This window comes from Pleurodeles waltl, chromosome 6, assembly GCF_031143425.1.
Source record: "Pleurodeles waltl isolate 20211129_DDA chromosome 6, aPleWal1.hap1.20221129, whole genome shotgun sequence".
NCBI lineage: Eukaryota > Metazoa > Chordata > Amphibia > Caudata > Salamandridae > Pleurodeles > Pleurodeles waltl.
Genome location: NC_090445.1, coordinates 1,277,747,493 through 1,277,763,070, shown reverse-complemented (window position 1 = coordinate 1,277,763,070; position 15,578 = coordinate 1,277,747,493). Strand labels below are relative to the sequence as shown.

Sequence of the window (15,578 nt, the reverse complement as noted above, 5' to 3'; positions counted from 1 at the left end):
ATTTTTTGGAAGTGGGTGTAGGGGCAGGTGTACTCACATGCTGAGCCGCTGTGATCCGTTGGCTGTCTTCTTCTGATCCTGGTCCGGAGTTGGAATCTTGAATCGAAACAGCGCTCTGTGCCTGCCCCTCCTCTAAGGTGTTGGTGGACTCTGTATATTTCTACTCGATTTGGAGACTTCTTGCTCTTCAAGTCACGCAGTGTCTTTTTAAACCAAAACGAAAGGCAAGCTTCACAATCTTCCTCTCGATGTTCAGGAGAAAGGCAAAGATTACATACCAAGTGCTGGTCAGTATAAGGGAATTTGCGCGGCATCGAGGACAGAATCGGAATGGAGTCTGATCCATCAGGTAATGGCGTGGTAGGCCTCAACAGGCCCAAGAAGGGCGCAAGCGCCCAAAAGGGCATTTTGTTGATCCCGACGGTACTATTGAATCGATTGCAGATATAAATGCGGTCTAAACAATACCAACGGTATAATAAAGCAAATATAAAGTTTCTGAATTGAAAGTCTCTGAGCAAGACGGAACATGTCCGAACCTGACGTGGAAAGAAAACAATCTAACAAAGGAGTCGATGCTCATGCACACTATCACCGAGAGGAGGAGTCACTCTATCCCGTGACTCGAAAAAAGGCTTCTTCGAAGAAAAACAACTTGTAACACTCCAAGCCAAACAGTAGGCGGCAGGATATGCACAAGATGTGTATTTGCAGCTACACATGCCACCGAATATAAATATGACTAATTTGCAATATCTACACACTTTCGGGGAGGAGGGAAGGCGCATGTGAATCTACTGCACTACATGCCCTGAAAAGATGTCTATTGATAAGTAACATTTTCCAATGGCTTGTGTAGCTGTAGATACACATGCTGTGCATGGACTGTAAAGCAGTCCCTCCATAAAGAGGTGGCTAGTGTGCAGGGTTTGTAATTGTTTGAAAAAGTGTTTTAAGTACAGCCTGTCCAACATTTGCTTTTTGTCTTGCAAAGACGTCGACACAACAAATTTTGGTAAACTTGCGTGGTGTAGACCGTATTGCTGCTTTACAAATGTCTGCTATAGATATATATATATATATGTATGTTACCCAAATATGCCATAGATACACCTTTTTTCCTAGTGGAATGTGCTCTAGGTGGTATAGGTAATTGTCTGTTAGATTTAGTATAGCAGGTTTGAATGTATTTGACTATCCATCTTGCTATAGTTGTTTTAGATATAGGACCTCCTTTGTGTGGTAAGGAGAAAGTCACAAAAAGTTGTTTTGTTTTCCTAAAATGTTTTGTTCTATCTATATAATGCATAAGAGCTATTTTAACATCCAGAGTATGTAGAGCTATTTCTGATACTAATTCTCTTTTTGGGAAGAAAACTGGTAATTCTATTGTGTGATTAATATGAAATTGCGAAATTACTTTTGGGAGGAAATTTGGATTTGTTCGTAATACAATTTTTTCTTTATGAACTTGAAAGAAAGGTTCTTCTAAACTTAATGCCTGAATTTCACTGACACACCTAAGGGAGGTGATAGCAATTAAAAAGGCTACTTTCCATGAAAGGAATTGTAGGGTGGAGGAGTGAAGTGGTTCAAATGGTTGAGCCAGGAGCCTTGTGAGTACAATGTTAAGATTCCAAGAAGGAGCTGGGGAGATCCTTGGTGGAATTATTCTTTTTAATCCTTCCATAAATGCTTTGATAACTGGAATTTTAAACAAAGAAATATGTGGTTCGTTTTGAAGATATGAAGCTATGGCGGCCAAATATAAACGAATAGATGTGTATTCTAACTTTGCTTTTTGCAAGTGTAATAAATATTGTATAATGTCCTGTACTGTTGGTTTAAGTGAGTCAACATTTTTTGTTTAAGAGTAACAAACAAAAAGTTCCCATTTGCCGCATAGTGTATGTAGTCTTAGGTTTGCATGTTTGTTTAAGGAAATTCATCCATTCCTGTGGTAAATGTAAATATACAAATTCTATGACTTCAGGAGCCATATCGCTAGGTTGAGTGATTTGGGAGTCTGATCTATCCCTGTTTTTGTGTTAGAAGATCTGGTCTGTTGGGAAGTTTTTGATGAGGAACAACTGAGAGTCCCATAAGTGTTGTGTACCATGGTTGACGTGCCCATGTAGGAGCCACTAAGATCATGTTGAGAGAAAATTGTTTTATATTCTGGACAAGAAATGGTAAGAGTGAAGAGGGAGAAAAGCGTAAGCAAATATCCCTGACCAACTCATCCATAGAGCATTGCCCTTGGACTGAGGGTGTGGGTTCCTGGAGGTGAGGTTTTGGCATTTTTTGTTTTGATATGTTGCAAACAGATCTATATGAGGTGTTCCCCACTTTTTGAAGTGCTGTTGAAGGACTTGTGGATGGAGTTCCCACTCATGTGTTTGTTGATGTATCCTGCTTAGTAGGTCTCCTCAGTGGTTGTCTGTCCCCGGGAGATATTGTGCCACTATGTGAATATGGTGGCGAATCACCCATTTCCATATTGTCTGTGCTAGGTGGGACAGCTGATGAGATTGTGTGTCCCCCTGTTTTTGAAGATAGTACATGGATGTTATGTTGTCTGTACGTAACAACACTGTTTTGGTGTTGCAACTGTGAAAGGAACGCCTTCACTGCCAAGAATATTGTTTGTAGTTCCAGGTAACTGATATGAAGAGACCGATGAGTATTGTCCCATATCCCCTGAGTTGTTAGGTTGAGTAGATGAGCTCCTCACCCGTTGTTTAAGGCATCTGTTGGGAGAGTGATCTGAGTCTACAACGGTCCGCCCTTTCATAAGGTTTGTGATATTCCACCAATGTAGAGAGAGATAAGTCTGGCAGTCCAACAACATTAGATCTTCCATTCGACCCTGTGCCCGAGACCTTTGACAAGAGAGACATTGTTGAACAGGACGCATATGAAGTCTGGCATGAGGCACAATGGCAATACAAGATGCTATCATTCCTAACAGTTTCATAATAGTTTTTACTGTGTATGCCTGGGTCTGTTTTTATATTGCAATTAATGTCAGAAAAGCTTGGACCCTGTTTGGTTGGGAAAGGCTATTCCTAATTGTGTATTGAGGATACCCCCAGATAGGGTATTATTTGGAGAGGTTGCAGATGAAATTTCACGTAGTTTATGGTGACCCCTAGAGAGTGTAGGAGATAAATTATAGTTTGAATATGTTTTTAACACTGTAGTAATGAATTGGCTTTGATAAGCCAATCGCCCAAATAAGGGAAACATGAATTTGTTTTCTTTTGAAATGTGCTGCAACCACTGCGAGACTCTGAATGGTAATACCTTGAACTGGTAACGTTTTCCTGCCACTACAAATCTTAGGTATTTGCGGTGTGCAGGATGAATAGGAATGTGAAAGTAAGCGTCCTTTAGGTCTAACGCGGTCATGAAGTCGCCTAGTTGTAATAGAGGAATACCATCCTGAAGAGTGACCATCTGAAAATGTTCTGGTTTAAGGGTCTGAGATCTAATATTGGCCTGAGAGACCCATCTTTTTGGGGAATTAGAAAATACAGGGAGTAGACTTCTGTTCTTTGGTATTGTAATGGTACTGGTTCTATAGCTCCTTATAGAATGAGGGAATGTACTTCCTCTTTGAGAAGAGTGAGATGATCTTGTAAGAGTTTGTGAGTACAAGGGGGGTATATTTGGTGAAGTGGAAATGAGTTCCAGACAATAACCATTTTGGATAATTTGATGTACCCATTGACCTGTAGTAATTTGAGTCCATTGGGGGTAAAAAAGTTGTAACCTTCCCCACCTACAGGAGTGGTGTTTGTAAGTATTGTTTGTGGTAAGTCATTGTTTAGTGACGGATGAGAAGCCTCTAGATGTAGATAATTTTCCTTTTCCCTTATTGTTTCCTCTATATGATCCTCTACAGTAACCTCTCGTGTATTGAGAGGTGGGTTTAGTTTGATTTTTGGACTGTTCTTGAAATGATGATCTAAATCCTCTGGTAAACCTTATGTGTTAATACTGCATGCTGCTGTATCAGCAGCATCAAGCGCACATCGAATGGAGTTATTGGAAATTGTTTGTCCTTCATTTACAATTTCGACCCCTCTTTTCCGACGTTCTTCTGGTAGGTATTGTAACAGTTCTTCCATAGCATCCCAGTGAGCTCTGTCATATCTGGATAGTAAAGCTTGAGCATTAGCAATGCGCCAGTGATTGGTTGCTTGAGCTGCCATGTTTTCCCTGCTGCATCTAATTTGTTACTTTCTTTATCAGGAGGAGATGTGTCTCCTGTTGACTGGCTATAAGCCCTTTTGCGTGCAGTAGATGTAACAATAGAGTCTGGAAGAATTTGTGTTTTTATATATAAAAGGATCAGTGGGTGCAGCCTTGTACTTTTTATCAACTCTAGGAGTGATAACCCTTGCTCTAACAGGCTCTTTAAATATTTCTTCTGCATGTCTGAGCATGCCTGGAAGTACTGAAAGGAACTGACTTTTCTTCTGTGTGACACCAAGGTTGTCAAATACAAAATTGGCTCATTGTAAATGTGCACATTATGAAATGCTGCTCCTCTGGATATAACCTGTTGGTATGATGTGGAATCTTCAGGTGGTGAAGATCTAGCTGGGTTAAGATCTGGATCATTTGGTGTAATAGAATCCAGATCGTACTCATCCCATGGGTCCTGTTCGTCTAATGTATCCCCTATATCTTGAGACCCACCAGGAGGTGAACTTGGTTGTGTGAACCCTGAATGAGGGGGAGATGTTGGTGGAGGAGTATGTTGTGGAGAAGTAGGTAAAGGTGGAGATGTACGAGTATGAAAAGAAGTCGTTTCTTCGATAGTCTTCTTTGGAGGTGTAGAGGAATCAAGACTTTTGAAAAGTTAATTTCCTCTTTAAAGGTGGCAGAGGTGATGTTATAATCTGACCTGTTCCTTGTTGAATTTGAAGTTGGTGCTGCCTAGCATCCATAACCTCTAAAATTGGTTTGACCCGTGATGTAGGGGGTTGTTATAGTCTATCCACAGTCACTGAAAGTTCTGTGATGTTTTCGGTTTCTAAGGTTTTTTCGGATAGAAATTTTCAGTGCCAAAATATTAACTGACTGTTGTCTCTTTTTCGGTGCCGAAGTGCTACGCTCTGAAGCACCATGTAGTTTTAGTTTTGTCGGTGACAAAATGGAGGTACTGGAGGTCAATGCCAAAAATTTGTCTTTGGCTTTTTTCGGGGCCGAGTTGGTGTTCGAGGCATTCGAATAAGTTTCTCGGCTCCGACCATGGCTGGAAGGCAGTGGCAGACCAGTGACCTCTTTTGTGGTTGTTTTGTCCGATGGGAAAGGGGGCTTTTTATTTACATTTTTTGCTGGTTGTAATGGTGGACTCTTAATGTTCAACTGCACATCAGAGTCTGAATCCTGAACGGAGAAGACCCCTTCTTGTTTCAAGTCTTCTTGCGCATGCTCGTTGCCGAAGTTGTCTGTGTATATTATCTGGATGTCGAGATACCATTTCCATTTGACGAGCTCTTCGATCTCTAAGCGCTGTCTTCGACAGAAAAAAACGCCCCGCTTCGCAAGTCTGGTCGTTGTGGTCTGGTGAAAGACACAAATTACACACCTGATGATGGTCGGTGTGTGGAAACTTTGAACTGCATTGAGGGCAAAATTGAAATGGAGTGCGTTCCTATAGGGCTGCATTCTTCGATACCACATGGAAGAGGTAGGCCCGAAGAGGGCCCGAGAGGGCCTTTCTGTCCTGGAAAGGGTTGAGAAATTTGATTCGAAGTAAGGTAAAGGAACCGAACGTTTAATTATTAAAGAATACGCACTCTGAAACAATGCTGCCAATGATAGTGAGACGGAAAGAATACTGGTTTAGATTGTTTGGAGCAGAGAACTCTTGAGTGAGAGAAACGCACATCCAAACCCGATGGCGGGAAAAAATAATAATCTAACAAAGGACTCGATACCCATGCGCAGTATTACAGAGAGGAGGAGTCACTCGATCCGGTGACTCGAAAACTTTCTTCAAACAAAAACAAGTTGTACTACTCCAAACCAAACACTAGAGGGTGAGCTTACGCACAGCATGAGAATCTACAGCTCCACATGCCATCAAACAGAATTTTACCTACCTGTACATATCATTCTAAAATGTCTCAAGTCTTATTATTGCTTAAAAACATACTAATAAGCTATCTCTCACATACAAACACACAATACAGCCAAAGTGTTCTTTAAACAATAAGGCTGCCTTTTAATTTTTTTAAGCCTTTCATTAGCCAATAATATACGGTTTCATTTTTTACATTGCTATGTACCAAAGAATACTGCAAGTACTGAGGTATACCGCAGCCCAATAATTTGCTAAGTTTGTGACATATTACTAGAAAACTACTGAACAGATTTTCAGGACATACCAAAAAGGATCCTTTAGAAAACCATAATGTAAATTCGCACCAAATTTCATGAAAATCCATTCGGCAGTTTTGTCACTACATCTGTGTAAAATGTCAATGGAAAAAGTATTAGTGCGAAAATGTACTTTTGGACCCCACTTTTTCTTTGCACCCCCCTCAAAAATTCACCACAAAACTCTGCACTGAAAATGTAGAATAAAGAACAGGTCTGCAAAGTTTTGTGGAGATTCGTCAATTGGTTGAAATGTTATTAACAAGCACGAATCTGAGGAATTCCCATCTCTGGGAACCCTAATTATAACTACAGAGTGTGTGGAGCGGTGTGTGTATACACATAAATACACAGACATATATACATACATGTATACAGATATGCACTCCTCCGTGGAAGTTTAAGGTGTTTACAATGCTACAGCGTGTTTCAGCAAGTGCAACCCCAATTGGAGTAAATCACACAAATGGAAAGAATATTCAATAACAATACTCAAAAACAAACAATGACATTGATAAAGCTCTCTAGCAAAGAAAAATGATGAAATGAAAAGCACAGAAAGATCCTATCTCCAAATTCCATAAGGGAAATATTTACATGAACTCAACAAACATATTGATATCAAATACAGCCCACAAGTGTGTTGGAATTCATAAGTAAATTACTGATAGCAAAGTATCTTTGTATAACAAAGTTCACTCTTAACTGTTATGTACATCACAATGAATGACACTTTGGACCATGTATATTCTTGTAATGAGGTTACCATCTTATGGAGAAAGGCCACACTCTTTATTCATTCAATCATGTACAACATGTAACTGTGTAATATGGGGCTATATTGCCATCAAGGGGTTCTGGTGCCATTTATGATCCACGAGGCTCAAGGACGGGTGGCTTATAAGATCACATGAATCCGGAGAGATTTGCTGCCACTTCTGCCTCCCTGTCTGACTATTAGTCTTTTATGTTTCATTAACCATCCAAACATGTTCCAATTGCATTGGCCATAAGATCCACTCTAGTCCAGAACCAATGTAATACTGTTGGAGTCCATATCTCTGCCCAAGTAAAACTTTCTAGTTTTTAGCGTGCATCATATTTTCCTTAGACTGCCTTTTCTACACATATATAATGATATGTTCTTTAATAAAGACAGGCCTGTGACAGGATATTTAGCTTGAGTAAGGATACCCATGTCCTAGTGTGGCCGAGTTGCACGCCTCTACTCCCGCGTGTATTAGGAATGGATTGCTTGACTCACTATCGCGTAGAGCTAATAAAGTTATATAATAATAATTATGAAATTGGAGTACAGTAGTATAGGCGGCTCTGGAAAAACTGATGACAAATTAAAATACTGAAAATCTGTCCTCAACACAAACAGTACGGCAAAAGAACCAGGGAGGGTAAGTAGTATTCTTTTGGAAATACATGTGGGTCTTCCGGGACTGTTAGCATTTGATTGCAATAATGTCAAGGTGGGAGAGAGCAAGGCCACCGTTTTTTTAATGGAGAGAAGTCACTAGAACACGGTACCGCTAATCGTGGATCTAATTATGAAATCCACAAACAGTGCGGTGCAGTAATAGGTAACGAGGTCAGGGTAAGAGAATGGAGTTCATAGTCTAGGTCCTGGCTCTGCTTCAAGGCCTAATCCCGCTAGCAATAAATAGTTCACGTTTTTAGAAAAACAACTGGAATAAACAAACTTTGCTAACCTGAAGTAATCGTTTGAGCTTCAGCAACTGGGTTTTTACTGCCGTGCAGTCCTGCACCATGTGGCGCAGAGTCATTTCATCAAGCATCACAATGTTGTCATGGAAGCCCATCGTTTGTGGTGTTCTCGAAGCTTGGAAAAGATTTGCTGTACCAAATCCGTCAACAATTCCTTTTCCCCTAAAAATACAAAAAAGTTTCTAAGTATCATCCATAAACAACCTAACAGTCTTGCACAAAATTAAGTTTTCATTTGTGAATAAACTAGCATGCCATCGCAAATCGACACAGATAAGCAGGCACCTTCAAAATCCAGTCGTGAACAATTTTTTTTAAAAATGTACTGGCTGAACACGATTTAGCTCTAAAAATGACTTGCATATTACACACAATTCTGTTCTCGTTTTTAAGCTTCATCCACTGGCAACTTCGAGAAAGCAAATGAGCACCCCATTCATGAACTGTCACACGAGTCACTTTCAAGATTCACTCTCCAGATCACTATATCGTATGGAAAGCGTGTGCTGTGCACGAAGAATACTTAAATAATGACAGTGCATCCAGTTTCCTTACTTAAAGGTCGATAACCCTCCATTCTGAAAGCGAAAAAAATGTGTAAACCTGAAAACAATACGCTAGCAGGAATTTATGGCTACCGGGTGTGTTCTGACGTATGCCTCGGGGAGGTGCGCACACGGTGCGGTCCACCCAGATATCTTGCATCTCACTTCAAAAGAAAGAAGTCTCTGAAAAGAAATGCCCCTGCAAAAGTTCCAGCAAAGTGGGCAACGAAATTCCCTAGAGAGGAGACACTTGGGTAGAGCAACTTGTAAAGCAAAGGCGAGAATCCAATAGCAACGGGCTACCTTAAAGCAAGTAATCTCATGTCCACACACTCATCTGTAAAATCCAGGTTTGTTTTCATAATTCCCCACAAATACGTAAATTATCTTTGCTGAAATACATCATCTGCAAATTTTTGTTATGCGTACTTTGATCAGCTTTCTACAAAGCCTGACAGGATTGTATTACTTTGTGGGTCCATCAGTGAGGTTCTTCTGAAAGCGTGCTTTTCATGAAGCGCAGTATAATGGGAAGCCAGGCGTATAAATAGATTAGCCTTCATCAATAGCCTTTTTTTTTATTTATTTTTTTACTGTTGGTGTGGAGGTCTTCTTTCATTCTCATACCTTACTTTGTTCTTAATTATAAAAATATGTTTAGTGTGCTTTAATCCAACCACATGCAATTAACCCCTTCGCTGCCAGGCCTTTTGCCCCCTCAGGTGCCAGGCCTTTTTTTGGCTATTTGGGGCAGGGTGCGCTGAGGCCCTCATAAATTGTGTCTCCATAAACTACACACGCCAAATTTGCGTCCTTTTTTTCCAACAACCTAGGGATTCTAGAGGTACCCAGACTTTGTGGGTTCCCCTGAAGGAGACCAAGAAATTAGCCAAAATACAGTACTTTTTTTTTTTTTTTAATTGGAAAAAAAGGCTGCAGAAGGCTTGTGTTTTTTCCCCCTGAAATTGGCATCAACAAAGGGTTTGCAGTACTAAAATCATCAGCTTCTCAGCTTTCAGGAACAGGCAGACTTGAATCAGAAAACCCAATTTTTCAACACAATTTTTGCATTTTACTGGGACATACCCCATTTTTACGATTTTTTGTGCTTTCAGCCTCCTTCCAGTCAGTGACAGAAATGGGTGTGAAACCAATGCTGGATCCCAGAAACCTAAACATTTCTGAAAAGTAGACAAAATTCTGAATTCAGCAGTGGGTAATTTGTGTAGATCCTACAAGGGTTTCCTACAGAAAATAACTAAAATAAAAAAATATTGAAATTGGAAGTCTGTGGGGGCTCTCTGAGTTGCTGAGCGCCCCCTCTGTCTCCTCCTCCAAGGGGCGACATCCTGGTCCTTCCTGGTCCCAAGCAGCACCCAAAAACCTCTACCGCAACCCTTGCAGCTAGGAAGGCTTGTTAGAGGTATTTCTGCGTGGGAACACTTCTGCAACCTTCAGCACGCCGTGGGACATTTTCCATCCAAAGGAGAAGTTCCTAGCTCTCTTTGTTGTTGCAGAATCCTAAGCTTCTTCCATCCAGAGGCAGCTTCCTTGCACCTTCATCCAGGGTTTTCGGGGCTCCTGCCCCCCCTGGACACTATCACAACTCTTGGACTTGGTCCCCTTGCCTTGCAGGTCCTCAGGTCCAGGAATCTGTCTTCAGTGCTTTGCTGGTGTTTGTGGTTCTTGAGAATCCCCCTATCACGACTATTGTGTTCTTTTGGGGTAGTAGGTGTACTTTACTTCTACTTTTCAGGGTCTTGGGGTGGGGTATCTTGGACACCCTGACTGTTTTCTTACAGCCCCAGTGACCCCCTACAAGCTCCCATAGGTCTGGGGTCCATTCGTGATTCGCATTCCACTTTTGGAGTATATGGTTTGTGTTGCCCCTAGACCTATGTGCTCCTATTGCAATCTATTGTAATTCTACACTGTTTGCATTACTTTTCTGACTCTTACTTACCTGTTTTGGGTTTGCGTACATATAACTTGTGTATATTACTTACCTTCTTACTGAGGGTACTCACTGAGATACTTGTGGCATATTGTCATAAAAATAAAGTGCCTTTATTTTTAGTAACTTTGAGTATTGTGTTTTCTTATGATATTGTGCATATGATACAAGTGGTATAGTAGGAGCTTTAAATGTCTCCTAGTTCAGCCTAAGCTGCTTTGCCATAGCTACCTTCTATCAGCCTAAGCTGCTAGAACACCTCTATTCTACTAATAAGGGATAACTGGACCTGGCACAGGGTGTAAGTACCACAGGGTACCCACTATAAGCCAGGCCAGCCTCCTACAGTGAATGTAACAGTGTTGACATTGACAGCACAAAGTCTGCACCCATGTCTGCATAAGCCCTAATGCCAGTCCATGCCCCTCAAAATAAGACACATGGAGAACGCTAAGACCCAAGTACACACAGTTAAGTGTATCCATTCTTGATATTATTGCTACTCATTAGCACTGCCGTGTTTAGCTTACTCTTATGCACCAAGATGTTACATGACCTTTGCTAAATTGTGATATCAAAACCTTGAAGTAAACTAAAAGGTACATGTTAGACAGTGAATTTAATTCGCTAATTAGCAGGACGGAGTCTAGGCCCATTGATTCAACTTATCACATCAAACACACCCTCTGCCATTTTAGGTAGTTTCTCAGCTCTGCTGTGGTCTGCCAAGTGGAAATTACCCTTCAGCATAAAAAACGTCTCTGAAAGAGACTACTGTTCGCAAGTGTGACAGAGTTACTAGAGTATAATACAAGGTCAAATAGAACAGACTTCCTGAGAGACGTTTTTCCCCAAAAAACTGCACCCTTCATCTGGTCCAGATCACAGCTTGTCTGGATATGACTAAGCGCCATCTTTCGACATTATTTTCTATCCAACCTGACACCTGATAATCCTTCATACTGAATATTAAATGGAGTTGTTAGAAATGGGGTCTATAGATAGCAGTGGTCTGCAGCCTATCCAAGTAGGGACCCTCCCTCTAGTCAGGGTAAAGGAGCCAAACCTAAGATTGCCCCTGCTCACCCTCTTAGTAGCTTGGCACGAACAGGCTCATCTCCGAGGCAATGTGTACAGTATTTGTACATACACACAGTAACATTGAAAACACCACAAAAGAACTCCACACCACTTTAGAAAAGCAGCCAATATTTACTGAGTAAAACTACACCAAAACAATACAACACCAACATACACAAGCAAGGATACACATTTTTAAAGATTAAATCTCAGTAAAGTACTTAGAAACAAAATAGCTCCAACTGGGGCTATCACTATGTCTCAACTGAGTCGTTCCCAACAGTTTGATGCCACTCGCAAGGAAGTGTGGGTTGGTCACGGAGTCGCACAGACCACAGGTACAGTACCTTTGGAAAACAAGGAAGTAAAGACATTGCATGGAGTCGGGGAGGTGAGGCGTCGCTGGAGCCGGTGGGACGTCTGTTAGTTACGGCTAAAAGGAGGTGAGGTGTCGGTTCCATACTGCTGCAGGGGAGGTGATGCCCCATCAGTGGCAAGGGGTTGGTATCTTACAATCCAGGAGAGTCAATACATACAGCAGGTCAAGACGCAAGGTGTCGACTTTGCGGAGTTGTGATCACACCATGGGGCCACAGATGCTATGGCGGAGGCAGGTGTCCGACATCGGGGACACAGCACTCAGGACTCATGCTGCGGCGGCATCGGGCCTCTGGTGTTCGTCACAGTCATTCCACTAAGTGGGGACCAGGGCCCCAGTGCAGGCAGCAGCACGGAGTCGGACAGCGGGGCCAGTTTCAATGTCACTCTGGAGTCAATGTACTTGGTTTCTTCTTGGTTACACCAGAACTCATTCTCAAGGGTCCAGGAACGGAACTGAACTCTGAAGCACTTGGCGAGTCAGGACTCTCAGCAAGAGAGCCCAGGTGTGGAATGTGAAGTCTTTGATGTCCCTGAGTCTTCAAACAGGAGGCAAGCTCATTCCAAGCCCTTGGGGAACCTTGGGATAAAGGATGTAAAAGTGGCATTTTCAAACTTACAATTTAAAAACCAACTTTACCAAAAGGTGTAATTTTTAAATTGTGAGTTCAGAGACCCAAACTCCGTAGCTCTATCTGATCCCGATGGGAAATTACACTTGAAAGATATTTCAAGGCAATCCCTATGTTAACCAATGGGAGAGATAGGCCTTGCAATAGTGAAAAACGAATTTAGCAGTATTTCACTATCAGGACATCTAAAGCACACCAGTGCATGTCCTACCTTTTACATACACTGTATCATGCCCACGGGGCTGCCTTAGGGATACCTAAGTGGTGCCTTACATGTGGTGAAAGGGAAGGTTTGGGCCTAGTAAGTGGGTGGGTGGCTGAAATGGCAGTTTAAAACTGCACACACAGACCATACAGTGGCGGATCTGAGACCTGTTTAAAGGGCTACTCATGTTGGTGGCACAATCAGTGCTGCAGGGCGATTAGTTTCATTTGATTACAGGCCCTGGGCACGCAAAGTACAGTTACCAGGGACTTATTAGTAAATCAAATATAACAATCATGGATAAACCAATACCATTTAGACAGAGAGCATTTTAGCACTGATCAGAAGTGGTAAAGTGCCCAGAGTCCTAAAACCAGCAAAAACGAAATTCAGTGCAGGATCAAAACAGGAGGTCAGAAGCTAAAAAGACAGGGGAAACCCTGCAGAAAAGGTCAGTTCCAACAGCAGTTAAACCCAGAACTGAGAGATTAGTCCCTTTATCACCATCAGGTGTGACATCACCTCGACGTCCACTATGACTAAGTGACAGTAAGCGCTGTCAGCTTCAACACTGTTATTACCAATATACACAAAGCATGTTAATTAGCCTTTCCAACTACCGATTTATTTTATTGGTTTATTATTAGACCATTAGCAGTAAACGAAGAGCACAGTGTGTGTGATGATCGTTGCAAAGCTAAGGAATGTGCTCCATTAAAACCAACACAATATATATGCTAATCTTGGAATACATGTGGTGCACTTGAAAGACAGTTCTAAGAAAAGATGGTAAATTAACCTTACAATTAAATGGTTACTTCTGCTAAAAAGGAATGTATTAAAATACATGGGATTCTGCTATCCCTGTATAAAAAAAAAAAACATCCTCTCAATCCTTTATAATCAACGACTTGTGACACACCACGGGACCAATCAAAGAAACGATGTCAGAACTCCACTGTAGTAATTTATTTCAGTTGAGTTCTGATGTCAAAATGCCTACTGCCAGAGCCAGCAGCGGAGGGAAATGGTAGGTCATGTTACGGAGCAAAAGTAAGGCAGCTATTTAAACCCCTTGGGTGCCAAGGGGGCAACGGGTACATCCTCGGCTGCACCGATCGGGTGCGAGGATGTAACCGTTACGTCCTGGACCTGGCCCTCAGGGGAAGCACCAGCATCCCCCCCCACCCCACCCCTCAGGCCTATTTTAATTAGGCTAATCTGCCAGTTTGGCATATTTCTATAGGGACGATCTACCCCCTGGGGGGAAAGAAACCACTTGGGCATCAGGGATTGGTGTGTGTGTGTGTGTGTTTTATTTGGGGCGGGGGGTAGAGCCCCTTGGACAAGGGTCACTCCCCATAGGGGTACATTACTGCTGGCCATTTCTGCTGCATATACAGCCTATTGTTGTAAGGCCCATATGCACCCAAGGGGGGCACAAAGCCCACTTGACACCAGGGAAGTTTTTTTTTTTCTTCATCAAAAAAAGGAGGGTAGGGGTATGGCCATATCCCCAGCCCAAATAAATGGGGACAAAGTTTTTCTACCCATTGGTGGGCAGATGGGGCAATTACCCCAATTACCTTGGGGGGTGGGGGGCAGAGGGGGGGTGCAGAAAGCCTACTAGATGCCAGGGAGTTAAAAAAAAAAAAAAATGGGATGGGATGGTGGCTACCAACCAGTATGCACATGGTTATGTCCCCACCCCAACTGAAGGGGGTAACAGTCTTTCAGCTCTCCCACCCACACACTAAAACATCTTATCCCACGGCAAGCAAGAGCATTATTTTGGGTTTTGGTTTGACATTTGGGCCATGAGAGCTTGTCTAACTCTCAAAATTGCCCCCCTCGGAATGGTGAAGGCTGCACTTTTTGGACTTTGGGACCCTGCCATGTAGAAAAATCTAAGAGACCTAGACACATCTGAAAACTAAACATCTGGTTGACTCCAGGGTGGTGTGCTTTACATGCACCCGCACCATTTTCTTACCCAAAATGTCCTGCAAACCTCCAACTTTGCTTGAAATCACATATTTGTCCCACATTTTTGTGATGGAACCTTCCAGAATCTACAAAATCCCTACAACCAAGCATTGTCACAGCTCTATCAATAAAAATTCTGCCCCACTTGTCAGCCTAAAAACGTTTTTTTTTCAAACTGCCCTTTTGGACCCGCTTTGGTTCCCCCTCATTTTTGACATGTCGTTGGCTCCTCCCTGTCAGAGGCACTTGGCCCACCTCCACAAGTGAGGTATAATTTTTACCCAGAGACTGAGAGGAACATTGGGTGGGAGGAACTTTGTGCCGATGTGGTGATCCTACACAGAAATGAGGGAAAAATAAGAATTTTTTTTAGCTAAATTTGAGGTTTGCTGAGGATTCTGGGTAAAAAGCACTGGGGGAATCCATGCAACTCACGCCTCCCTGGACTTCCTCGGGTGTCTAGTTTTCAGAAATGTCTGGGTTTGGTAGATTTCCCTAGGTGGCTGCTGAGCCCATGACCAAAAACGCAGGTGTCCACCCCCCACAAAAACAGGTATTTTTGTAATTGATAACTTTGGTGTGTCCACCTAGTGTTTTGGGGCATTTCCTGTTGTGGGCACTAGGCATACCCACACAAGTGAGGTACCATTTTTATCGGGAGATGT

General features: G+C 42.2%; 1 protein-coding gene across 9 annotated transcripts in view; it reads right to left on the bottom strand.

The window, feature by feature from the left end:
- The window catches only part of CCSER2 (coiled-coil serine rich protein 2), a 492,874-nt gene that overhangs the window by 234,604 nt on the left and 242,692 nt on the right, over window positions 1-15,578 (bottom strand). For all 9 annotated transcript variants that reach the window (XM_069240582.1, XM_069240583.1, XM_069240584.1 and 6 more), the window contains one exon: window positions 8,118-8,295. In XM_069240582.1, the coding sequence (XP_069096683.1) occupies window positions 8,118-8,295 (178 nt within the window). The remainder of the gene's footprint in view (window positions 1-8,117; window positions 8,296-15,578) is intronic.